Source organism: Pristiophorus japonicus, chromosome 8 (genome assembly GCF_044704955.1).
Source record: "Pristiophorus japonicus isolate sPriJap1 chromosome 8, sPriJap1.hap1, whole genome shotgun sequence".
NCBI classification, from domain to species: Eukaryota; Metazoa; Chordata; class Chondrichthyes; family Pristiophoridae; genus Pristiophorus; species Pristiophorus japonicus.
This window is the reverse complement of record NC_091984.1, coordinates 176402885-176430279: the sequence shown is the minus strand read 5'-3', so window position 1 is coordinate 176430279 and position 27395 is coordinate 176402885. Positions and strand designations below refer to the sequence as shown.

The window sequence follows — 27395 nt, the reverse complement described above, 5'->3', positions numbered from 1 at the left end:
ATGTGGCCCTTATGACTAAAAGGGTATGGAAAGAAAGCAGGAATGGGGTACTGAAGTTGCATGACCAGCCATGATCATATTGAATGGTGGTGCAGGCTCGAAGGGCCTACTCCGGCACCTATTTTCTATGTTTCTATGGAGAATTTCTGGATGATCAGCCAAGATCTTACGGAATGGTGAAGCAGGCTCAAATTCTTATGTTCTTATATGTAAAATTAAACACACACATTATTGTGCACAAACTACACACACACTCACTCACTTCCAAGTCACAAGTACACTTTTATGCTTGTGCACGCATCACTTACACCCAAGCCAAATAACCACAAAAAAGACAATGCAGGACGGATATCCAAACACAAATACATGAGCACGATGGGCAAACACGAAACAAAAAGCAATATCTAGATGGAAGGTAGACGTGCAGGAAGCACACGTATGCACTTTACGTGCAGGTGGCACAAGCAAGGGACACATGACAAACATGACATTGCAGCCTGTACCACATTTTGCAATAATTTCTGTGTTTTAATACATAATAATTGTCATTACGAACAGTTGCATAACCAATTGCCACAAGATTTCAGATATTTTAAGATACACCTTTGAACAGAAGGGATTCCACAATATAACACCGTGTAAAATAGGCCTTCTCCTTTGATGTAATGTCCACCTTGTACACAAATAAAGGATACATTTTCTTTAAAACTGTCAGTAAATGGTAACCCCTAAAACAAGTTATTTAAGTTACTTTTATCCAACATCCCATTAAAAAATATTGGCATCCACTATTCCCAATCAAGCACTTGCCTGGTCAGGTACATCATGGGTCTGATCCAGGGTAGAACTCCCTGTGCAGTAACCAATGAGGCCTTAACTCCAGCCTTAGTGCTTCATTCTCCCATCAGGTGACCCTTCCATTCCCCACACTAGCCATCCCCGTGGCACAAGACTCTTAATTTAGTGACAATTAGTACTCAATTATGGGCAGTTTCATGCTGCAGATCCCACCCACCCTGATTGCACTCAGTTCTTACAGCTTGTGACTGTCCGTCATCTTCTCAGCATTGGCTAGATTTCTTGAGATGATGACTGGCTGGTGTATACTTTAGTGGAGGTGGGGGCAGGGCAGTGGTGGCTGTGTGTTCATCAAGGTGAAGGATGTTAGTGCTGGGGAAAAGGATACTTCCATTTCAGGCACCCAGTGTCAACATCAAGCAGGCCAGGTACAGTACGGTTAGATGCAAAGTATAGCTCTCTATATATTTTTCCCCTCTAGCACTCCCACTTCAGGTACAGCATGGGGCAGATACAGAGCAAAGCACCCTCAGCTCTGCTCCAACCTCAGTGCAGCAATCTATACTTCAACAATGCGACATTCTCCCCATTTCCCAGCCATCCTGTGGCTTCTCAGGGTGAAGCTGCCAAACTAGTGATGGAATTGGGGCCTTCCGTTAGAAACTGGATCGAAAGTGCCCAAACTCATTCCACGCAAGAACCCTCCCACCCAGCAGTGGAGACTTTGATTGCGTCCATTTGGCCTGGATTTGGACTCGAGTCCCAGAGGTGAGAAGAACAGTGCACAAGCTAGGGACGGTTACTTTTACCCCCTCACATTTTAAAATGCAATGGTCACCCCAAATATAAGGTGCACTTTTGTACATGTATTTAGTGTGGTACAGGACACAGGTTTTGTGCTGTTTGCAGTGAGACACCGTCACAAGTCAATTACCTGCTTTTTATGCTGAAGGCCTGAGCGCATAAAGCTAACACACATCATGATCGATGGACTTATTAAAAACACCGTTCACTCACCTTACCTTATTTCACACTTTATTTTAAGGTTTTTTTCCTATTTCCCCCCCCCCCCCTCCTCTCATTATAGTACAAGGCTAATGACCATTCTACAGAAGATAAACTCATTAACCAAAATCTCTGGACCCACTTTTGGTATAAATAGAGGAGTAGTTTTAATTGATGGTAAAAATTCCAAATCAAAAGGGGCTCTTGAATTCCATCCATAAAAATGCCTAGCCCATTAGTGAGCCCCTGCCCCTTTCGCCCTTCGTGATAGTTAGCTCCCACTCCCCCTGCCCACCCACAACACAAACTATAAATCGGGTAATGTCAATCAGAATCTAATACAGTGGGAGCAGTGCAAAAAATGGAGGGAGCAAGTGACCACTGTGCATCGTTAGTCAGCAGCTGGATTCGAAGAAGTTTTGCTTTTTTTTTTTTATAAATCAAAGAGAAGAATGAAGAAGTTCATGATTTCTTGGCATTTGAAAGTATTAGGCGAAGCGATGAAGAAAAAAGGAAGGAGCGAGCGGCGTTAAAGCTGTATATTATGTACAGGGTTTTGAAACCCCTCAGGCGAGACAAGTCACTTGTTGATCTTCTCTGTACAATCCATACAAATCAAACTGGAACGAGGCGATCTGATTCACTCTTGGCACTGAGCTCAGTCGGCGCAATCGCTTTCATGGAACAAAAAATAGTAATTCAGAAGCGGAAATCGAGGAGCAACAGCACAGAGCCGGTGAGATCCCACATCTGCTCTCAAACATTATCCTCCCGGGGGTGGGGGGGGGGGGGGGGTGGGTGGGGAGGAGAGGTGGGGTGGAAAAAAAATGTTCGTTTTTGACTTCATGATACACAAGTCCAAGTGAAAGGGACTGTTCATTGCAAAGAAGTCTGGGGGTTTTTTTTTGTTCCTCGTTAGCAACACTTTCTCTTCTTTTTACTATTTTTGGACAGTTTGACGACGTCATTCTGCTGCTGTTGCTGCTGTTTGGCTAAGTTCTCCTTCTTGGCCCGCAGCACTAGCTCTGTGATGCAGTTGAACATCTGAAAGGAAATGCAGACCGTCAGCTTGACACACAGCACCTGAATGGGACAAACAGCAGCTGAATTATTCACCAAGCCCCATCACGGGGGAAACCTACCTCTTCAACGTTGAGGTTCTCCTTCGCGCTGGTTTCGAAAAGCTGAATGCCCATCTGCTCTGCAAATTTCTGTGCGTCATTGGTCTCTACAAATTTGCGCCCTGGGTCGTCATTCTTGTTGCCGACTGAAATAGAAGTGAAGACGTAAACATTCCTGAAAAAAGGTTCGATGGCAACTGAGGCTGTGGTGGGGACAGGATAACAGCACACAAACAGGGACGAGAGATGGGCTAAGCGGAGGCAGAGCAACCAGCACACAATGCGGATTGGGGGGGGGGGGGGGGGGGTTGGGGAGGCGCACGGAGGGAACAGGGCACGAATGGAGATAATGGAGCCATGAAACAGGGGAAAGCAATGACACAAGGCAGACATTATTTGAAGGAGAATGATAATCTAGAGACTATTCCTTCACACTGGATACTGCTGCTGAAGATACAATATGGTCTTGGGGCAGCCCAGCACTGTGGGATTCTTTCAGCTAACAGTTTCATAGAGAAGCCCATGGATCGGCATCCCACCAGTACAGAATTTTCCACATATTGGGATACCTTCTCCCCATCCCGGGCTGCCCCAGATGTTAGATCACATGTTTCCCTGTGGGATATGCTCACTGACACTCCCACAGTGCAGCAGCTTTTACAATGAGACCGAGGGGGAATTCATAAAGCAGCACTTTGTGCCACAGCATTTATTATATGCACCCAATTAAACAGCGAGGAATCCCATGCGTCATTGATCCTCTGCACAAGGAAACTTCTAACGCCTCTCCTCAATCCGAGTGGCAATTTTAAATTGATGAACCCTCGTCATCAGGGAACCTCTCGGACTGAGAAATAAAGGATCTGTCACTCACATTGCTCTGATTTTGGCGTAGTTCGAGGTGGTGATAGACAGAACTCTAAACTATTGCCCCCCCCTTGTCCCTTTCTCCTCTCAAAAGGAGGAAAGGAGAGTAGGTCACTACCATTGGGAAATGCCAATAACACACAAAGATATGCCCAAAACAAATATGGTTGGGATAAATTCTGCAAACATTAAAATATCCTAATTTAAAATAATTACAGGGAGGTTAGGCAATGCTTGAGGGAGTCTGCATTAGTGTTTTCCAACGGCATACCGAAGGTCACTTGCCCGTGATTAGCCCAGCGAATAACAACTGCAAGAACAGTCCCAGCAGCCTCCCTCAGTGAGCTCTCTCCCTCATGGCAAACACCCAGTGAGACCAAGCTTCTGCTCAGACACTGGCTTTGGTCATTGCTAGCTGATAACGGTTCTCTCTCCTCAGGTACTGTCCCTCTCCCCTTCAAATCTGCCATCATCAGCCCTCTCCTCAAAAACATAATGCTCAACACCCTGTCCTTGCAAATTACCACCCCATCTTTAACCTATCTTTCCTCACCAAGTCCTTGGTCGCCTCCCAAATCCTTGCCCAGCTTTTCCGGAATTCCATGTCTGAATCCCTCCAATCAGGTTTCCACCTCAAACAGCTCTCAAAGTCACAAATGACATCCTTTGTGACTGTGACAAAGGTAAACTATCCCTCCTCGTCCTTCTCGACCGGTCTGCAGGCCTTGACACGGTTCACCACTTCATCCTTCAACTCCTCTCCACTGTCGTCCAGCTGGTTGGGACTGCACTTGCCTGGTTCCATTCTTATCTATCCAGTTGTCGCCAGAAAATCACCTGCAATGGCTTCTCTTCACCCTCTGTTACCTCTGCTGTTCCCCAGGGATCTATCCTCGGCCCCCTCGTATTTCTCATCTTCATGCTGCCCCTCTGCTACATCATCCGAAAAACACGGCAACAGGTTCCACATGCACGCTGATGACACCCAGCTCTACCTCACCACCAGCTCCCTCGACCCCTCCACTGTCTCTAAATTGTCACTCTGCTAGTCCGACACCCAGTATTGGATGAGCAAAAATTATTCTTCCAACTAAATACTGGGAAGCCCGAAAGCCATTGCCTTTGGTCCCCGCCACAAACTTTGTTCCCCAGCCACCGACTCCAACCCTCTCCCTGGCAACTGTCCAGAGGCTGAACCAGACTGTTCACAATCTTGGTGTCTTATTTGACCCAGAGATGAGCTTCCAAACACACATCAGCACCATCACCAAGACCGCCCATTTCCAGCTCCACAACATCGCCTGTTTCTGCCCTGCCTCAGCTCATGTGTTACTGAAGTCCTCATCCATGCCTTTGTTACCTCCAGACTTGACTACACCAACACACTCCTGGGCCAGCCTCCCATCTTCCACCCCTCATGAACTTGAGCTCACCCGAAACTCTGCTGCCTATGTCCTAACTCGCACCAAGTCCCGCTCACCCATCACCCGAGCTCCCTGACCTACATTGGCTCCCGATTAAGTAGCAACTTGATTTTGGAAAATTCTCATCTTTGTTTTCAAATCCCTCCATGGCCTCCTCCCTCCCTTTCTCTGTAACCTCCCTCCTTCCCTACAACCATCCGAGATCGCTGCGCTCCTCCTGGCCTCTTGCGCGTCCCTGATTTTAACCGCACCACCATTGGCGGCCGTGCCATCAGCGGCCGAGGCCCTGAGCTCTAGAATCACCTCCCTAAACTCCTCCGCCTCCCTTTCCTCCTTCAAAACACTCCTTAAAACCTACCTCTTTGACCAAGCTTTTAGTCCTCTGCCCCAATATGCCATGTGGCTTAGAGTTAAAAAGTTATTTGCTAACGCTCCTGTGAAGCGTATTGGGATGTTTTACTGTGTTAAAGGCGCTATATAAATGCAAGAAGTTGTTGTAGTTGCTTGGCTTTCAGTACAGGATAACAGAGGGCATCACCACTGCTGTGAGAAACACCAGCAAACTTCATTCTTCCTGGTTACATTTCCTGCTTGAAAAATCACATCTTCGATTCGCTTCGTGTTCTTGATTCACCTGGTTTAATTTCTCTCTCCTATCTGCAGGCTTAGTTGTAATTCTGCCTGCTTTCTATACGGTAGAATGGGCAAAAGATCACCAAATGCTCAAAGGGTAATGGGAGATCACTCGGGTACAGTTATGAGACATTCCCACAAGGAAGGGTTTCCAAAGCTCGAGCTCCCTGCATGACTAAAAATATAGAGATTAAAATGAGATCAAAAATACAGCCTTAGAAGGTTCAGAATACAGCAGAGAACCAAGCTGAATACAAAAAGTATGGAGCAGAATTGAAAAAGGTAATAAGAGCGGCAAAGAGTATGAGAAGTGGGTAACACAAACATATAAATAGTAAAAGGCTAGTCAAAAGGAAGGGTGGGGTTGATTAGCAACCAAAAAGGAGAGCTTCCAGTGGAGGCAGAGGGCATGGCTGAAGCATTAAATGAGATTTAATAGAGGTGTTCAAAATTATTAAGGGTATTGATAGGAGGAACGGTTTGCAGTGACAGAAGAGTCGGTAACTAGGGCACAAAGATTTCAGGGAATTGGCAAAAGCACCAGAGGCGAGATGAGAATATTTTTTACTCAGCGAGTTGTTGGGATCTCGAATGCATGGCCTGAGGGTGGTGGAAGCTGATTCAATAGTAACTTTCAAAAGGAAACTGGATAAATACTTGAAGGGGAAAAAATCGGCAGGGCAATGGGGAAAAAAGAGGGGGGGGGGGGGGAAAAAAAAAAAAAAAAAAAAAAAAAAGAGAGTTGGACTAATTGGACAGCTCTTTCAAAGAGCTGGCACAGGCACGATGGGCTGAATGGCCTCCTTCTGTGCTGTATGATTTGAAGTGCAAAACTTCTTTATCGTGACAGTGATCGAGGTGATTTTTCCTTGGGATAACATCAATTTAAAAAAAGGAGAGATGAAGCAAATGAAGAGCTTGAATTGTTTACAAAATTAGAAGTGTGAAACAGGAGGGAAGTTGTGAGCAAGGAAGCAATTGGTAAAGTGGGTTAACACAGTGACCCTTCACTCAGACCTGGGTTTGACTCCAGTCCTGACTAGATGAAAACCTGCTTTCAGTGTTGGACTCCTGTGTGAACTGATTTTGAGCATTCCTGATGTAATTATTCCAGCTATGGAGCACACAAATGTGCAAATATAAGCACAGGTGGCAATCTCACCAATAGCCTCACCAGTGCACAAACTGATAAACCAAATAACTGCAGTCAGGAGCACTCAGAGACTGGGCTTACACACGTATTTGGAACATAATTTTGGGGGTAGGGTGTTGCGCCCGAGCTCGGTGCTGGATGGGGCCATGTTCCAATCCCCTGTACTAACTCTGATAAGCTGAAAAGTTCAGGCAAGAAGCTACAGCAGAAATGTTTACCCAGAGCGCAACAAGTACTAGAATATTTAAGTATTTGTGTGTTAAACCAGAGGTGTGCAATTGGAGGCTCACCGACATGGGTAATCCTATTTGACTCTATATTTGGCTCATTTGCCCATGAGCCTGGAGGATTGGACAGGGCAGGTTTTTTAAAACTTTAAAAAAAAATAAACAGCACTGTTGCCTTACTGGTGGATAAATTCTAAACCAGAACACCAAGACCTGTCAGGAACAGTAGATTGGGACCTGTGCAAATTATTGGGAACACGGATTGAAACTTTATAGAGGGCTCTCCCGAGGATGTAGGGTACACATCCACCAAGTGGCCATGACAACAAAAGCTTGAAGATCCCGGTCCTAAATGACAAACCCTACAAAGAATAAAAATGCTGCATCTTCTCCTTGGGAGTGGAGGGCCACAGGATGAGTGACGCCCTCTCACTGGGGAGGGGGGCGTGTAGGATGGAGAGAGATGGGATAGGCGAATCAGGAGAGCTCCAGATTTTATTCTGGGGTACACTGGTGATTTAATACATACCCAGTATCCGACACACATCATCACAGTTCTGGTTTATTTCGTGTAACCATCGCTTGACGTTTACAAAGGATTCTGCGCTGGTGACATCATATACCACTATAACCCCGTGAGTGCCTCTGTAGTACCTGCCAAACGAGGAGAGAAGTGTTACGAGACACCTGAACTGGTTTAGGTATAGTTAATAACCCATTACACCTATAATGGAGCAGGCTTGAGGGGCCATATGGCTTAATCCTGCTTCTATTTCTTATGTTCATTCATAATAGCCAAAGAACAAGAAAAGGCCATTCAGGCAATCAAAGCACATCTCTCATGAACTTCAATACTCTTGTGTCTAGCATCTAATTGAGAATATAATCCAGATTGACACTCCAGTGCAGTACTGAACAAGTGCTGCACTGTCGGAGGTGATGTTTTTCAAATCAGACATTAAGGCCCCACCTGCCCTCACAGATGGACGCAAGAGATCCCGTGACACTATTGGAAGAGGAGTGTTCTCCCGGTGTCCTGGCCTACATTTATCCCTCAACCAACATCACTAATCAAAGATTATCTGGTCGATGCTGTCCGCAAATTGAATGTCGTGCGCACCCACATTACAATAGCGATTACATTTCAAAAGTACTTTGTTGGCCGTGAAGCATTTTGGGATCTCTTGAAGTTGTGAAAGGCACATTTTGAATGCAAGTCCTTTCTTTATTTTGAATGCCCCAAACTATCAGCATCTTTAATCCCGTTTCAGACTCCATTTACCTGTTCTTGCACGCTCTATTACTGAAAGTTTCCGTGACGGATTTCTTGCTGGATGTTAGTGCCGAAGAGTCTGAGAGAAGGTAAAATGATCTAGCATGGCAATGGATGCGCCCATCTCTGGTCTGTAGCTTGTCCTTCACATACATTGGCAGCGGGTAATGTCCACCCGAGATTTCAACAGGAGAGGGGCGCTAAACTCAGACGCTGCAGGAGCTTCCCAAATCCCCGCATTACACAAATGGGGTAAGCTCGGCCAACGGACACGAAACTCACCCGTGACATTCAGAGGGCTCAGTTACAAAGTGCCATACGCCTGGTATATTGTTCAATTTCAGTATTTTTGTCACAAAATCTATGCACACTAATCATTTTTTTTTTAAAATAGGAACACAAGTCAATGAAACAGACAGTGCCAGCAAGAGGAGGGTCAAATATGGGGCCGAGAGGAGAGGGGCACAGTAGGAGTGGGTGAAGATGCCGGACGCAGCAGAGGGCCCAGTGGGGAGCAAGTCTACCGAACAAATAGAGACAATGTCTGCCCAATATTTATCCCTCAACCAACATCACAAACAGATTATCTGATTATTACATTGCTGTTTTCAGACCTTGCTGCATGCAAAATTGGTTGCAGAGTTTCCTACATTACAACAATGGCTACACTTCAAAAGTACTTCATTGGCTGCAAAGTGCTTTGGGACGTTCTGTAAAGCGCTATATAAATGCAATTCTTTCTAATATAAACTTAAAACACAGATTTCTGCAGATAAGGTTCAACTAAGCATACCTGTTCTCCCCAGTTTGTGTAACCCCACAAAATCCAAAAGAGTAAGACAAACACTGTCCCAGCAGAAAGGAAGCTTTCTAACGGGGGAGACTAGAACTAGGGGCATAATCTTAGAATAAGGGGCCGCCCATTTAATACTGAGATGAGAAATTTCTTTTCTGAGGGTTGTGGATCTGTGGAATTCGCTGCCTCAGAGCTGTGGAAGCTGGGGCATTGAATAAATTTAAGATAGAAAGAGACAGTTGCTTAAACGATAAGGGGATATGGGGTTATGGGGAGTGGGCGGGGAAGTGGAACCGAGTCCATGATCAGATCAGCCATGATTAATTAGCGGAGCAGGCTCAAGGGGCCGTATGGCCTACTTCTGCTCCTATTTCTTATGTTATGTTCCCTGTAATGGGGTGAACGGAAAGCCTCAATACACACCAGCCATTCACCGTCATTGTTGATGAATATTAATGTTGGGGCGAGTCAAGGTTCCGGCTTGGCTTATACGAGCTGCACAGGAGGGTGTGATGTCCTTGAACACTCTCGCACAACTGAGCAACAGGATCTTCCCAGATGGCATTCTGGTTATATGCACCAGATGGTGTGGTACTGACTCATGCAGACCAGATGGTCGCAGGTTTGACTCTTGATCTGCGCTGAGCTAGCTGATCTGCACGAAGGCGGCACTGTAGAATTTACAATCTGCGTTAATGCCCAAAGCTGGTGTCAGGGTGGTGGTGAGGGGTATAAACTCTATGGTTTGTGGCTGCTTTCTCAAAAAAATGGTTATTTAAACCACAAGTCCCAGGAAGGGAAATACAAAATGTAATAACATTGATGTTAAATGACTGCTGGGACAGACAGAGATTAGAATTAATTGCTCAGTAACTATTTACCGATCTCTAAACTCCAAGAAGTGGCAGCTACAGAACCCACAACTAATTGAGGAAGGGAATCGCAGTCGGTCACAGCCTAACTGAGAAATAATGAATCATCGGGGACAGCTGACTCTCTCGTTGCATGTAATAGTTGAGAGGAGGGGCTCACCCGGTTTTGTTTAACATACGAACAGGAGGAGGCCATTCAGTCCCTCAAACCTGTTCCGCCATTCAATTAGATCATGCTCATCTGTACAGTTTAGCTATTCCCTGGGAATTCCTGCGCTGACAATGTCTCGACCAACCTGGGTGCAAACCCTGGACCAGGCCGAGTGGGGAAACCCCGAGAGCAGGTATCAGGCCAATATCCGTGAAAAGCTGTCTGTGCATCAATGTTAATTACACACAGGGCACTGCTCATGAATTCAGCAATAGGAGCAGAATTTGGCAATAATGGATGTTATTCCAAGATATCCAAACTCACTAAAATGAAGAGACTTCGAGTGGGCAAGTAAGCTGCTCCTGTTTACATAGGGTTTTAGCCCAAGTTTCAGACATTGGCCAATTTGTCAACCTGTCTGATGACTTTCCTATTTCATTTTGGTAGCACAGGCGGTTTGGCTAATCCTTGACCACTGATGGAAAGTACACATGGACATGGCGGGGACATGATCAGGATTGGCTGTAACGCCTCATTAGCCCCACTTCCTTTTCTGTGCCCAACAGCCAATGCTCAGACATGAAAGGCTGTCACTTGGGTAAGTTAGCAGAGGACTGCTGGCACTGCGGGGGGATGCACCCGAGCAAGAGATAGCCTATGCCTTCTGAAGAAGGCAGGAGAAAAATGGAAATGGAAAATCAGCAGAAATGGGGCTGAGGGTGGAGAACAACAAGTCGGCCCCAACTATCACCATGGAGAAAAAGACCGGAGTAAGTTATTTCAGATTATGGATATTACTAAAGTACATCAACATAGAAAGGACAAGTCTAACAACTATATCAGCCGTGGCTAGCGGTAGCACTCTTGCCCGAGTCAGAAAGTTGTGGATTCAAGTTCCTCTCCAGAGACTTGAGCGCATAATCTAGTCCGACACCCCAGTCAGTACTGAGGGAGTGCTGCACTGTCGGAGGTGCTGTCTTTTGGATGAGCCTATTAAACAGAGGCCCCGTCTGCCCTCTCAGGGAGGACACAAAAGATTCTGTGGCACTATTTTGAAGAACAGCAGGGGTATCCTGGCCAATATTTATCCCTTAACCAACATCTCAGATTATCTGGTCATTATTACATCGCTGTTTGTGGGAGCTTGCTGTGCACAAATTGGCTGCCGTGTTTTCCACATTACAACAGTGACTACATTTCAAAAGTACATCATTGGCTGTAAAGGTTGCCCTGAAGTTGTGATAGGTGCTGTATAAATTGTTTCGAACATGTGAAAGGCCTTCTCTTTTTGATATATTCAAATCACTGATAAGCCAGCCTTGAAGGAGCACAGCAGGGAGCAGACTCTCAACACAGACTTTTCCACATCAATTAAGATATTAAACAGACATTTTAAAAGATGTTTCTAATTTAACTTTTGTTTCCATTTAAACTTTCATGAAATAGTCCCTGCCTCACCAAGAAACAAAACTGAGCTTATGGAGGAAACCACAAAGTCTGAGCATACATTCTACACACCACACATCTCGGGTCTTACTGCAACAAACAATCTCTGGCACCTTGTGAAAATAAAACCTGTCCTTGCACCTGACCACATTCATCATTGAATCACGTCCAGAAGACACAGCAGATCACTGAATATAACCATCAAAGCTGCAGTCGTTTCCTCTAAATTAGATCTTGGACACACTGCAAGTATCTCCTCTGTAAATTAGATTCTGGGCACTGTGACGTCTCCTCTGTAAATTAAATCCTGGGCACTGCGACGTCTCCTCTGTAAATTAAATCCTGGGCACTGCGACGTCTCCGCTGTAAATTAAATCCTGGGCACTGCGACGTCTCCTCTGTAAATTCAATCCTGGGCACTGCGACGTCTCCTCTGTAAATTAAATCCTGGGCACTGCGACGTCTCCTCTGCAAATTAGATCCTGGGGGTGCTGCGGCTCTAGCAATTTCAATCTACATAATGGGACAGATTTTGCTGTCAAAATATTGGTGAGGTTAATGGCACTCGCCCTCATTAATGCATGAATCTGTCCCCATCTTTCTTCCGACTCCATGTTTGAACCCCTGCAATCAGGTTTCCGCTCCGCCACAGTATCGAAACTGTTCTCATCAAGGTCACAAATGACATCTTTGTGACTGTGACAAAGATAAACGATCCCTCCTTGTCCTTTTTGACTTGTCTGCAGTCTCTGACACGGTTGACTCTTCAACGCCTCTCCACCGTCGTCCAGCTGGATGGGACTGCACTTGCCCATTTCCACCTCCGTTGGATTCAGCTCATCCGCTGCTGAAGCCCTCATCCATGCCTTTGTGACCTCTACACTTCACTATTGAGGCCTGGCTGGCCTCCCATGTTCTATCCTATGTAAACTAGAGGTGATCCAAAACTCAGCTGCCTGTGTCCTAACTCGCACCAAGTCCCGCTCACACATCACCCCTGTGCTCGCTGACCTACATTGGTTCCTGGTTAAGCAACACCTCAATTTCAAAATTCGCATCCTTGTTTTCAAATCCTTCCATGGCCTCGCCCCTCCCTATCTTTGTAATCTCCTCCAGCCCCACAACCCCCTCCCGAGATATCTGCACTCCTCTAATTCTGCCCTCGAGCATGGCTGATAATAATCGCTCAACCATTGGCGACCGTGCCTTCTGTTGCTAGGCCCCAAGCTCTAATTCCCTGCATTAACTTCTCCGCCCCTCTTTCCTCCTTTACGACGTCCTTAAAACCTCTCTCTTTGATCTGCCCTAATTTCTCCTTGTGTGGCTCGGTGTCAAATTTTTGTCTTATAATATTCCTGTGAAACACCTTGCGATGTTTTACATAAGAAATAGGAGGAGTAGGCCATACAGCCCCTCGAGCCTGCTCTATTTAATACGATCATGGCTGATCCGATCATGGACTCGGGTCCACTTCCCTGCCCGCTCTCCATAACCCCTTATCATTTAAGAAACTGTCTATTTCTGTCTTAAATTTATTCAATGTCTCAGCTTCCACAGCTCTCTGAGGCAGCGAATTCCACAGATTAACAACCCTCAGAAGAAATTTCTCCTCACCTCAGTTTTAAATGGGCGGCCCCTTATTCCAAGATTATGCCCTCTAGTTCTAGTCTCCCCCATCAGTTGAAACATCCTCTGCATCCACCTCGTCAAGCCCCCTCATACGTTTCGATAAGATCACCTCTCATTCTTCTGAATTCCAATGAGTAGAGGCCCAACCTACTCAACCTTTCCTCATAAGTCAACCCCCTCACCTCCGGAATCAACCTAGTGAACCTTCTCTGAACTGCCTCCAAAGCAAGTATATCTTTTCGTAATTATAGAAACCAAAACTGCACGCAGTATTCCAGGTGTGGCCTCACCAATACCCTGTGCAACTGTAGCAAGACTTCCCTGCTTTTATACTCCATCCCCTTTGCAAAAAAGGCCAAGATTCCATTGGCCTTCCTGATCACTTGCTGTACCTGCATACTATCCTTTTGTATTTCATGCACAAATACCCCCAAGGTCCCGACACTAAAGGCGCTATATAAATAATTGTTAATGGTACAGCAACTTCAAGGGAGGGGCAGAGGCATGGCTAAATACAAATATCCAAAAGTTGGTGCCGAGTTGCACCGCTCTGCCGTTAGCTTTGTGAAAATGGGATTTTGCTGTCTGCCTCACCATTGAAAAACGTGATGTTGCTGTATTTGTGTGGTAGATTATGAATTAAACCCGCCGCTGATCTTTAGGGCTAATAATGGCACGTCCAAGTCATCATCATAGGCAGTCCCTCGGAATCGAGGAAGACTTGCTTCCACTCTTAGCATGAGTTCTTACGTGGCTGTACAGTCCAATAAGAGAACCGCAGTCTCTGTCACAGGTGGGACAGACAGTGGTTGAGGGGGAAGGGTGGGTGGGACTGGTTCGCCGCACGCTCCTTCTGCTACCCTCTCGGCGATGAGACTCTAGGTGCTCAGCGCCCTCCCGGATGCACTTCCTCCACTTAGGGTAGTTTTGGCCAGGGACTCCCAGGCGTCAGTGGAGATGTTGCACTTTATCAGGGAGGCTTTGAAAGGGTCCTTGTAACGTTTCCTCTGCCCACCTTTGGCTTGTTTGCTGTGAAAGAGTTCCATGTAGAGCGCTTGCTTTGGGAGTCTCGTGTCTGGCATGCGAACTATGTGGCCTGCCCAGCGGAGCTGATCAAGTGTGGTCAGTGCTTCGATGCTGGCCTGGACAAAGATGCTAATGTTGGTGCGTCTGTCCTCCCAGGGAATTTGTAGGATCTTGCAGAGACATCGCTGGTGGTATTGCTCCAGCGACTTGGTGTTTATTGTACATGGTCCACATCTCAGCCATACAGGAGGACGGGTATTACTATGGCCCTGTAGACCACGAGCTTGGTAACAGTTTTGAGGGCCTGGTCTTCAAACACTCTTCCTCAGGTGGCCGAAGGCTGCACTGGCAGCAGTGTTGGATCGCGTCATCAATGCCTGCTCCTGTTGATAGGAGGCTCTTGAGATAAGGGAAGTGGTCCAAGTTGTCCAGGATCTTGATGTCTGGGGGGGCAGTGCTGTGCGGCGAGGACAGGCTGGTGGAGGACCTTTGCCTTACTGATGTTTAGCGAAAGGCCCGTGCTTTCACACACCTCGGTAAATACGTCGACTATGTCCTGGAGTTCAGCTTCTGTGTGTGCACAGACACAGGCATCGTCCGCGTACTGTAGCTCGACGACAGAGGTTGGAGTGGTCTTGGACCTGGTGTGGAGACGGCGTAGGTTGAACAGCTTCCCACTGGTTCAGTAGTTTAGTTCCACTCCAGCGGGGAGCTCGTCAACTGTGAGGTGGAGCATGGCAGCGAGGAAGATTGAGAAAAGGGTTGGGGCGATGACGCAGCTCTGCTTGACCCCGGTCCAGACGTGGATTGGGTCTGTGATGGATCTGTTGGTAAGGATCCCTGCCTGCATGTCATCGTGGAGCAGGCGGAGGATGGGGACGTACTTTTAGGGGCATCCGAAATGGAGGAGGACGTTCCATAGACCCTTGTGGTTGACAGTATCAAAGGCCTTTGTAAGATCGAAGGGCTGGCACTGTTCCCTGCATTTTTCCTGCAGCTGTCGCGCTGCAAAAATCATGTCTGTTGTGCCCCGGACGGGACGAAATCCGCACTGCAACTCCGGGAGGAGCTCCTCAGCCACAGGGAGAAGACGGTGGAGGAGGACTTGAGCGACGACTTTACCAGTGACTGATAGCAGGGAGATTCCTCTGTAGTTGCCGCAGTCGGACTTGTCCCTTTTTTTTAAAAAAAAAAAGATGGTCACGATCACTGCATCTCAAGATCTCCTGGCATGCTCTCCTCCCTCTAAGTACCCTTTTAACGATGCGACAGTGTTAATGACTACCAAGGGGCTAGTCTAACTAACGGCAGACAGCATTAAATGGCAGACAGCAGGAAATTCTGACCCACTGCTAATGGTGTAATACTGGAGCACAGTCCCAAGATCCCATGCCAAACAGATGAAACCCCAGAGACAGCAAATGAGAAATCCAGTTGTCTTTGCGTAAACCATCCACGACAGACGGTGCGAGGTTTGGAGCAAAAATAGATGCAGTTTGACAGATGGGATCTGCAGAGCTTTTTTCAAGTGTTTATCCATTATAGATATCGAGCGAGACCTTTTTTCTCCTCTTGTTCTTTGGCCCCGAGGCAACAGGCAAATTAGCAATGTGTGCGCATCCATCTTCATTAGAATTGCTGACCACAATTAGATTACAGCACTGCTGGTAGCAGCCAGGGCTTCATTATAATGGGGATGGTGCCAGTGCCACTGGCAGAATGTGCCAGCTGCTTTCACCTTGTGGTGCGCGCAACAAGCAGATTGGTACGAGCAGAGGGCCACCATTCTTCTCGGGCTTGACAGAGCTAGGTCTTGGTCCAGTGGCAAGGATTAACCAGGACGACTGGAGACCTGCTCTGCTGCATGGATCTCGCGCGCACACACATATCGCAGTGTGGGCTGGCCTATGCTGCTTCTGGGCCCTCAGCTCTTCTAGGCCACGTACCCTCATCTGTCGCACCTCCCCCACGATCTCTCACCGCATCTCACCACAAACACTCGCCGCGCATCCGCCCTGACCTTCCTCTGTACCTGGGCCCTGCCTACGCTCCAAAACAACGACTAGGGTTTTGTGAACCTCTGGAATACTTTGCCAGCTGGTGTGATGGGTGCTGACTTCCTGCACGCCTTCAAGAGGGAGCTGAACCAGTTCTTGACTGGGGCAGAGATTGCATCATCGTGAAGGTAAGTGGTTTTACAGATGCCATGGAATCTCCTGGACTTAATTCAATCTCCTGATGGGGTGGGAGGGGAATTTCTTAGAGTATTGTTTCCCTTATTGGCCTTGGGTTTTGGTCTCGCCCAAGAGATCACATGGCAGCCGGGGAGGCGAAGCGAGGGGAGGGAGTAGGAAGTGTCTAGTCACGATGCTTCAGCTTTTGTTGCCCGACATTTTAGGATGTCGTATGTTCATAAAACCGTTTCTACAATACAAACTAGCCATGACTGGGAGTTTGATTGCACTTCCTCAACTCCACCGCAACCCTCCATTCCCCCACCCCTGGTTACTGTAGCAGTCCCACCCATAACACCCATATTTGGAAGCACTAGCTTTTAAATGATGTGAAAATTGGAAAACTGGAGGGAAGACTGAAAATTCGAATGGGCATATCAGTAAAGCAAAATGCTCGGTACTGGAGACCAACGGTCCAAGTCCAGGGGAGAGGAGGAGGGTTGCTGTGGGATTATTGCAGGGAGGCAGCTGTCTGTAAACATTGCCCATTGGAAGCAATGCAAACTCACTTGGAGTCTGTGACCTGGATTTGTGTGGGTCACTGGTGGGCGAAACCTACCAACAACTTGTATTTATATAGCGCCTTTAACGTAGTAAAACATCCCATGACGTTTCACAGGAGTATTTAAGACAAAAAATTTGATACTGAGCCACATAAGGAGATATTAGGGCAGATGTCAAAGAGGTGGGTTTTAAGGAGCATCTTAAAAGGAGGAGAGAGGGGGGGTAAGAGAGGCTTAGGGAGAGAATTCCCTGAACTAAGGGTCCAGGCAACAGAAGGTGCGGCCACCAATGGTTGAGCAATTGTAATCAGGGATGCTCAATAGGGCAGGATTAGAGCAGCACAGATTAAACATGATGGACGCTATCCACAGTTCCTGAGGGGGAAAAAAACCCTCTTCCACAAGAGGAAATTTCCCAACACACGTCTGCAGTAGGGAACTCTGCGCTGTAGCCACTGAACACGGCTCAGCGCTGGTGGGCACTAAAGCACCAACAGGGATTGAGGTACAGATCAGCCATAATCGAACTGAATGGCGGAACAGGCTGAATGACCTCCTCCTCCTGTTCCTGTGCATAGTCAGAGACTGAGAGCCAAATGCTTGGGGGGGGGGGGGCCGGGTGGAGCAGCACAATCTTTAGAGAGGATGGAAAGAAAATAAATCACACATGGGTGGTCCGTAATGCCTTCTAGTGACTAACTTTCAGTTAGGAGGTGGGGGGGGGGGAAATGAGAGGTGTTGAAGATCTGGGAGCACATCACAAGCCCACCTTCTTGGCAGTAGAGATGTGAAGACCAGGCAAATTAAAGACAAGGGATAATGTACCAGAATAAAGTGAGGCAAATAATAAAATGATTTACAATATGAAGGCTCATTTGCAGCATGCAATGGCTCACAGTCCACATTGATGTGCGCAAACAAGGACTTTACCTCTGGTACCATGGAATTGTCACAGACACCAATTAATCCTGACTATGCTGGCAACCAGTAGGGATTTCCCCTCATTGACAACCTGTGTGTGCATACACCAAGACTGAGTGAGGGAAAAAAGACTGATGCAGTGAAAGAGGCACACAGTACTAACATAAGCTACCTTTGTACCAGGCTAGTGCTGCCAGATTCACAGCAGCCTAGCACAAATTCAACAACTTTAATGCACAGAGCAAAAGAACTGGAGGTGGGCACCAGCAAGAGTGGTCCAATGCAAGGAAGGTCACTTTGATTCTGCCTACAATCTCTGGGATGAATGCAATTAATAGTTGTAAATCTGCCTTAATTTGAGATATGCACCACGGATAATAACAGACCTTTTTATTCCCATCATTTCCACCCTTCCCCTCCCGGTCTGGAGCATAAACACGGGCATAGACCTGTTGTTTCTATGCCGTACATTCTATGTCTCTGTAACAACACTGGAAGCTTGGGTTCTCGTCTCAACAGATCCTGTTATTGTTCACCAGCTGACCTCACAGGCCACGGCACAGATCCCATTGTACTCGGTGCAATAACAACCTTCTGACCCCATCCTCAGGAACAACGAGAGGTTTCAATTTTACCAGCTGGCAGCTCTCAACTGTTGGCAGAGAATGGGCCACGATACTGGGAGCGCATCCCATCAGATTTCAAAGCCCACTCGCATGTTGTAAAACTTAAAAATCTCCTCCATATTTTCATTTAGCCCTGAGAAAAATGAACCTTCACTGCAACACTTCAACAGAGGAAACGATCGCTCAAAGGTCGTGCCGTGGAATCAGTAAGGGGATGTGGAGGGTGGAAGTATGAAAAAAACGCAAAGGCCTGATACTGTCTGAAGCAGTCAGCAATAGCACTGCCATTTTAAACAATCCCAGGGTTACTGCTCAGTCATTACCAGACCATGTGGTTTTAATTAACTTGCAGAGTTAAGGCACTTATTGATGGTGTCGCCTGCAAACTGCAATTTAAAGGAAACAAACCTTGTGCTTCTGATCATGTCTGGGATCCCTGGTAACTTTTGCTGGGTCTTAAGAATGCCCGGGCAAGGGATAGAAAACATATGGCTGTTTCCCGTTAACCCTCTAATAGCCCAACAAGGACAGGTGGCACAATGCCATGAGTAAAACTGATGCAAGAAATAGAGGCCAGTAACAGCACCAGATGTAAACACGGGACTGGCGACACGCTGGCATATACAAACCGGGACTGGCGGCACGCTGGCATATACAAACCGGGACTGGCGGCACGCTGGCATATACAAACCGGGACTGGCGGCACGCTGGTTTTTGCAAAACGGTGAGCAGGATATTTGTTAACACAGGTCTCTGCTTGAACACTGCTCCCTTGATGCCCCAAGCATCAATATAAAAATGCCTTAAATAGCACTTGTTAAAACATATGCAGGCCTTCAAAGGCCGCATGTACTTCCATTACAAGTCAAAGCAAGAATTAATTGCCTCCACATTGTGTGTGCCGCCTTCTTCTCAAATTGTGCTTTGTGCCAGAAGATTCAAGTATTGAATCGGTCCATCAGCAACTCGCTCAATGTTTAAACTCCTTTGGGACTGTGGGATTGACAGCCAGAAGCAGCAAGGATCTGCATTAATTCAATGAGCGTCACTCACTGACAGCTCTCCGGAGCACGTTAGCTCAGCAGCTGGCAGATTCAACGTGGCACGGCTCCAACAGGCTGCTGATGAGTGTGAACAATGAGCAAAGCTCTGCCCAAAGGCTCGCTCGATGCTCAATTCAGCATCCAAATGAATCACAAAACCAGGAAATTCACAGGCCCAATCCCTGCTCGGTGTCAGGTTCACTATCTCAACAGAGGCAGGAGTCGGTATTGTGGGGTCAAATCCTGCAGACTAAACTCACACATTTAAATTGGCCTCTTGGCAAGGTAGCAGAACCTCTGCAAACATACCATGCACATGCCAAGAGAGCTGTCAAACTCAAAGTATAAATTAAATTGAGGGGATGACTTTACAAATCCTTCTCGCTCAGGGTAACAACTTCCTTTAGAAACCACAAAACAAGTTACCTGCCCGGGAGTGGTTTAATTAACTTAATTGTATCACTTAATTAGCAACAACATCTGATACAGAAGACGTTGGCACCTCTTATTCATGTAGAACAGACCTTTCGATCAACATTCTGGCATTCTACATTTTGCTTCAGCCCAATGTGATTGGTCAAGGGTGAGGGATTTTACAAAAATTAACCATTCGGCAGGAAATTAAATCCAACAGCAGGAAAATCAGCAATGCTGTGAAAAGGTCGGAGAAACCCCCAGTTGAAATTTGATGTGCTTTGTTGCTCCTAATTGCAGGTACCCTACATAATGATATAGTTCAGGCAGATTAAATACTTACCAGGCTGGAAGATAAGGGGCCCTGTATCCGTCTCTGCGCGCACACACTCAGCAACATGGACAACTCCAGGACGGCCATCTTAGGATCCGTTCAAGATCGGGGCGGCGAGGTCGGGGTGCAGGAGCGGCGAGGGATCGTGGAGCGATGTGATCGGGGCCTAGAAGAGGCGTGAATTCGGGGCCCAGAAGAGGCATGGGCCCAGGGGCAGCACGGACCAGCCCTCACTGCGATCCGTGTGCGCACTAGGTCCGTGCAGCAGAGCAGGTCTCCAGTTGTCTTGGGTAATCCTTGCCACTGGACCAAGACCTCGCTCTGTCAAGCCCGTGTGGTGGCTGGTGTGCAACAGCCACCCCATGTTAGAAAAAATCCAAGCACAGGCATCTTCCACCCTTCAACATGTAGTTCGGGATCCGAAATTATTAGGTCCTTCATTGAAATACCTGTGAACTCATCCCTTTTTGGCGTGGAAGCAAGTCATCCTCGATACGAGGGACTGCCTATGATGATAATGACGTTCAAGATCAAGTTGTGGATAAGCCAGAACATTCTCCGACTAAGTATTGGTAAGACCGAAGCCATATTGTTCGGATTGCACCCTAACCACCGATTTCAACTCCTACCCTGATGCTACACAATCTGATGGGCTCGGCTCAGCAAACAACCAAGACCACCAGTCCCTTTGCAAATCGCACAAGCAAAAATCTTCAAAATCTCCCAGTCACTTCCGCGTTTGATTTCCCCAATGCTCTCCTTGCCGCCCTGCCAACCTGCACTCTATACAAACTCTAGCTTATCCAGAACGCCACTGTCCACATCATTTCGTGTACTAAATCCTCACTCATCCAGCCAGTTCTCGCTGACTGATTGTGGTGCCCTAGGCTCAGTGCTGGGACCATTAATTTAATTCCTAATTTATATCAATGACTTCGATTCAGAAACGCACGACGTAAAACTAGAAGGGGCAGTGGAAATGGAGGAGGAAGCTCACAAATTACAGAACGACTTGGACAAACTATGACGACCTTTGCTGCAGAGAAGTGTAAAGTGCAGCACGTAGGAAGGAACAATGGGTAAAATGTATCCCAAAATGGTGCTGAAATAACCAGGAATGAAACTGAAAGGGATCTAGGAGTAGTAGATTTGATGGTTAATATGTCCAATTAATTCAAAGCAGCAATCAACAATGGTAAAACAGTAAAATACAAGTCAGAGGAAGTGGTGATCAAACTGCACCTCGAGTAACGTGTCTAACTTTGGTTGCTGACTCACAAGGGAGATGTTCAAGCAGTGGAGGATGTGCAGCGAAGCTGATCCCCAGTGGCAAATGGCCAAGTTATGAAGAATAATGGGAGAAAATTTGGCGATTCGGCTTGGAACGAAGGTTTCTGAGAGGTGATCTTATCGAGGAATACATGGTAGTTAAGGCAGTGAGAGATAAATCCAGGGTACTTCTTTAAATTGCCAGAATCGGAAACAGGAACACAGCTTCAAACTGGTAAAAGGTAAATTTAGGACTGATCGAGATGTTCTTCAGAGTGATCAGCACACGGAAAGGATTTACAGCGAGAGGAGCGGAGATGAAAACCTTTGTCTTATTGAAGAAACAATTGGGTGGATGCTGCAATTGGGGACTGTAGGATCTCTCTCTATAGTGTCAGCGATGGCCCAGTGTGTAGCGCTCTCGCCTCTGAGCCCGAAGGTTGTGGGTTCAAGTCCGATTCCAAGAAATTGAGCACAAAAAAAAAATCTAGGCTGACACTCCAGTGCAGTGCTGAGGGAGCCTGCACTGTCGGAGGTGCCGTCTTTTGGATGAGACGTTAAACCGAGGCCCCGTCTGCTCTCTCAAGTGGACGTAAAAGATCCCGCTGCACTATTTCGAAGAAGAGGAGAGAGTTATCCCCTGGCCAATATTTATCTTTAATTAACATAAAAAACAGATTTCCTGGTCATTATCACATTGCTGTCTGAGGGAGCTTGCTGTGCTCAAATTAGCTGCCGCGCTTCCTACATTACAACAGTGACTACACTCCATAGCCTACTTCAGTGGCTGTAAAGTGCTTCGAGATGTCCGCTGGTCGTGAAAAGCGCGATGTAAATATGCAAGTCTTTCTTCCTTTCTAGATGGATGAACTAAGATAGGTCGAAAGGCCTTACTCATCTGTAATGATCTTGATCACTTCCCACTGTGATTAGGCTTCAGTCACCTCTCTAACTGCCAGTTCCTGCTCGCGGTCTCCAGTGAAGTGCCCTGGGATGAACGTAACAACATAAACAGGAGCAGAAGTAGGCCATTTGGTCCCTCGAGCCTGCACCGCCATTCAACATCATAGCTGAAATGATCTTGGCCTCAAATCCACTTCCCCGCCCGCTCCCCATACCCTCGACTCCCTACATTATATTCCCTACATACTTCCCTCCGCTAAAGACAATGCACGAGTGCAGGTTGTATTGCTGTTGCTGACTGCACAATTATACCAGACCAGATTATATCGCTATGCTCCGCCCAATAGTAAGGAAAGTTTTCCTGGGAATACGCCTGGAACCTTTTAATATTCTGCAGTTTAAAAAAAAACCAAAAAAAACCGAATAATTGAAAATGAGAAGTGACAACACTGGTTGTAATCACACACGCTCCAACTTTCAGTTTAAACTTGCAGCTCAAACAGCTACAAAACTAACCAGCTCAGATCCGAATGAGCACGCACTTTTCCATACCCTGCCAGACCATGACCGATAGCCACAGTCCATTGTCAGCCAAACCTAAAACAAACCAAACTGTTTAACGTTCTTTTAAAACAAATCTTCATTTACTATTCCAAATAACTTTCTTCCTCCCCTCCCAGCTTGAACACAAATGTAGAGATTAAGGATCTATGCGGAGGCTGGCTGGAGTCAGCAGAATGCACTCCAATGGTGACTGAACTTCCTGTCACTGCACAAGTGTGGTTTTCATCAGCGGATGTCTACAATAGGGTGTGCCTTTGAACCCTTTATGAAAAATTAGAATGAAGTGCCTGTGAATCTGATAACAGCAAGTGTTGAAATGTTTTCTAAACAACCACATGGAGTTGATCACTCACAGTAGATGGAGGAAAAAATAAGGAATGAGTTCATTATAACTCCCATTTCTCACCCCCCGCCACCCCAGAATTACTGCACCTTACCCAACAGTCATACATGCGAGAGCGAGAGAGAAAAAAACGTGAACCAAAGCACCACAGATCAGCTTAGCCATACCGCACGAGCACCAAGGTATTGCTACATCATTGCAAGATTAACCACTGTTCTATCAGAGGACAATCATTGATACAAATCAGCCCCTCTTTTACATGATCACACATATGCATGGTGAGCTTTTACAGATTTTGTACAGGTTTTCCACTCACATGCTGCCGGTGGTAGGGCAGGGGGCCAATCAGCGGTCTCCTGATCTACAAGGGATATTTCGGTACAGATGCGTTCTATTCATTAACACGCAACTGGTTAGCAGGTTGTGAAAACGCCTCTCCTCTTGTGCCAACTGTTCTTGTTTGTTTCCGCTCTCATACTGCATTACTGCAAGATACATTGTTATACCATTTACAAATCTATATTAATCACTTGGATGAAGGGACCAAGTGTAATGTAACCAAGTTTGCTGATACAAAGATGGGTGAGAAAGCAAATTGTGAAGAGGACACAAAAGTCTGCTAAGGGATATAGACAGGCTAAGCGAGTGCGTAAACATTTGGCAGATGGAGTATAATGTGGGAAAATGTGAGGTTATCCACTTTGGCAGAAAAAAAATAGGAAAGCAAATAATAATATAAATAGAGAAAAATTGAAAAGTGCTGCAGTGGAGAGACCTGGGGGTACTTGTGAAAGAAACACAAAAAGTGAGTATGCAGATACAGCAGATAATCAGGAAGGCAAATGGAATGTTGGCCTTTATTGCAAGGGGGATAGAGTATAAAAGCAGAGAAGTCCGACTATAACTGTACAGGGTATTGGTGAGACCACACCTAGAATACTGTGTACAGTTTTGGTCTCCGTATTTAAGGAAGGATATATTTGCATTGGAGGCTGTTCAGAGAAGGTTCACTAGGTTGATTCTGGAGATGAAGGGGTTGAGTAGTTTGGGCCTCTACTCATTGAAGTTCAGAAGAATGAGGAGTGATCTTATCGAAACATATAAGATAATGAGGGGGCTCGACAAGGTGGATGCAGAGAGGATATTTCCACTCATAGGCGAAACTGAAACTAGGGGACATAGTCTCAGAATAAGGGGCCGCCCACTTCAAATTGAGATGAGGAGGAATTTCTTCGCAGAGGGTTGTAAATCTATGGAATTCTCTGTCCCAGAGAGCTGTGGGGGCTGGGTCACTGAATATATTTAAGGCGGAGATATTTGAGCAATAAGGGAATAAAAGATTATGGTGAGTGGGCAGGGAAGTGGAGCAAAGTCCATGATCAGATCAGCTATGATCTTACTGAATGGCGGAGCAGGCTTGAGGGGCCAAATGGCCTACTCCTGCTCCTATTTCTTCTGTTCTTATGTAAAACCACTCAAATATCAGGATTAGCATTATTGGGTTTATCCTAAATTGCTGAACACCTCTACAAAACCAATTTTGAATATATAAACTCTTTACCCGTGCTTGTTCTGTTAACATCTTTCTGCTCTTATTCTCCCCATTTCTCAGCTTTGTCTCAGTCGTTAACACTCTCACCTCCGAGTCAGAAGGTTGCGGTTTCAAATCCCACTCGAGAGGCTTGAGCTCATAATCCAGGCTGACACTGAGGGAGTCCGCATGCCAGACACGAGACTCCCAAAGCAAGCGCTCTACTCGGAACTCCTTCACAGCAAATGAGCCAAAGATGGGCAGAAGAAATGTTACAAGGACACCCTCAAAGCCTCCCTGATAAAGTGCAACGTCCCCACCGACTCCTGGGAGTCCCTGGCCAAAGACTGCCCTAAGTGGAAGTACAACATCCAGGAGGGCGCTGAGCACCTCGAGTCTCGTCGACAAGAGCATGCAGAAATCAAGCGTAGGCAGCGGAAAGTGCGTGCGGCAAACCAATTCCACTCACCCTTTCCCTCAACGACTATCTGTTCCACCTGTGACAGAGACTGTGGTTCTCGTATTGGACTGTACAGCCACCTAAGGATTCATGTTAAGAGTGGAAGCATGTGTTCCTCGATTCCGAGGGACTGCCTATGATGATGATGATGATGACAGCACTGTCAGAGGTGCTGCCTTTTGGATGAGACGTTAAACTGAGGTCCCGCCTGCAGGGAGCAGGGAATTCTCCCAAGTGCTAAGACCAATATTTATCCCTCAATCACCACCTAAAACAGATGATCTGGTCAATAATTTAATTGCTTTTTGTGGGATCTTGCTGCTCGCTTTCCCTACATTACAACTACACTTCAAAAGTAGCTCACTGGCTGTGAAGTGCTTTGGCACATCTTGAGGTCATGAAAGGCACTGTGTAAATAAAGACTCTATCCGTTTTTTAAAAATAAACCTTCCCTATTCTCTGTCCTGTTACCAACATTTAGATGAAATGTACCCATTACTTTTGCTTCAATATCGCTCTGGCCTGTGACATGCAGCAACAAGAGATCTGGAGATTAATAGAGGACCTGATGCTTTCAGCACAAATTCAGCCATCTGGCAGTCTATTTTATAGATCAGGATTATAGCCAACTATAAATTCCAGGTGCTGCTTTTCCAATCTTCTTCCATGAATCTTGCTGGCATGAGGTTAACTTCTTCATTTTCCATTGAAATATTGAAAGCAATAAGGTCACTGCATTAATGACCTTCCATTAAATCCGGGGTGCTCTCCAGTGTCTGGTGTCAGAAGGAAGTTAACATTTGCTACCGGACTCTCCAACCGGGAGAACATTGGATTTAAGCCACAAAAGCTACACCCGATTACCAAACCGTTGACCAAATTGGACCGAAAGTGCTAGAATTTCACCTCAAACCAGAAACAATAATAAGAACATAAGAATTAGGAGCTTGAGTAGGCCATTTGGCCCTTCGAGCCTGCTCCGCCATTCAATAAGATCATGGTTGATCTTCTACCTCACCCCCACCTTCCGGCACTATCCCCATCTGTCTCAAATCCCTTAGTTCCCAAAGATTTATCGATCCCTTTCTTGAATATACTCAACGACTGAGCATCCACAGCTCTCTGGGGCAGAGAATTCCAAAGATTCACAGCTCTCAGTGAAGAAATTTCTCCTCATCTCAGTCCTACATGGCCGACCCCTTATTTTGAGACTGTGACCCCCCCCGGGGTCTAGGCTCTTCAGCTAGGGGAAACATTTAATCAGCATTAACATTGTCCCTTAAGAATTTTATATGTTTCAATAAGATCACCTCTCATTCTTCTAAACTCCAGGGAATATAGGCCTCAATCTCTCCTCATGGGGCAATCTCCTCATCCCAGGAACCAGTCTAGTGAACCTTTGTTGCACTCCCTCTTTCCATAGGTAAGGAGACCAGGACTGTACACAGTACTCCAGGTTGTGGCCTCACCAATGCCCTGTATAATTGTAGTGAGACTCATTTACTCTTATACTCTAATCCCTTTGCAACAAAAGCTAACATGCCATTTGCATTCCTAATTGCTTGCTGTACCTGCATGTTAACTTTGTGATTCATGTACAAGGTCGCTCTGAATGCAAACATTTCCCAGTCTCTCACCATTCAACAAATATTCTGCTTTTTTATTTTTCCTGCCAAAGTGGATAACTTCACACTTTCCCACGTTATATTCCATTTGCCATGTTCTTGTCCACTCAAAAACCTGTCTATATCTCTCTGCAGCCTCTGTGCATCTTCTTCACAGCTTACTTACCCACTTAACTTTGTATCATTAGCAAACTTGGAAATGTT

At 46.3% G+C, this 27395-nt stretch overlaps 1 protein-coding gene across 1 annotated transcript in view; it reads right to left on the bottom strand.

Moving 5' to 3' along the window:
- Positions 1 to 503: 503 nt before the first annotated feature.
- The window catches only part of LOC139268833 (ras-related protein Rab-35), a 54468-nt gene continuing 27576 nt past the window's right edge, over positions 504 to 27395 (bottom strand). Inside the window, exons 4-6 of the mRNA XM_070887576.1 lie at positions 7758 to 7882; positions 2946 to 3070; positions 504 to 2847 (exon numbers count right to left, since the gene is read on the bottom strand). Coding sequence (XP_070743677.1) covers positions 2719 to 2847; positions 2946 to 3070; positions 7758 to 7882 — 379 coding nt within the window. The 3' untranslated portion in view covers positions 504 to 2718. The remainder of the gene's footprint in view (positions 2848 to 2945; positions 3071 to 7757; positions 7883 to 27395) is intronic.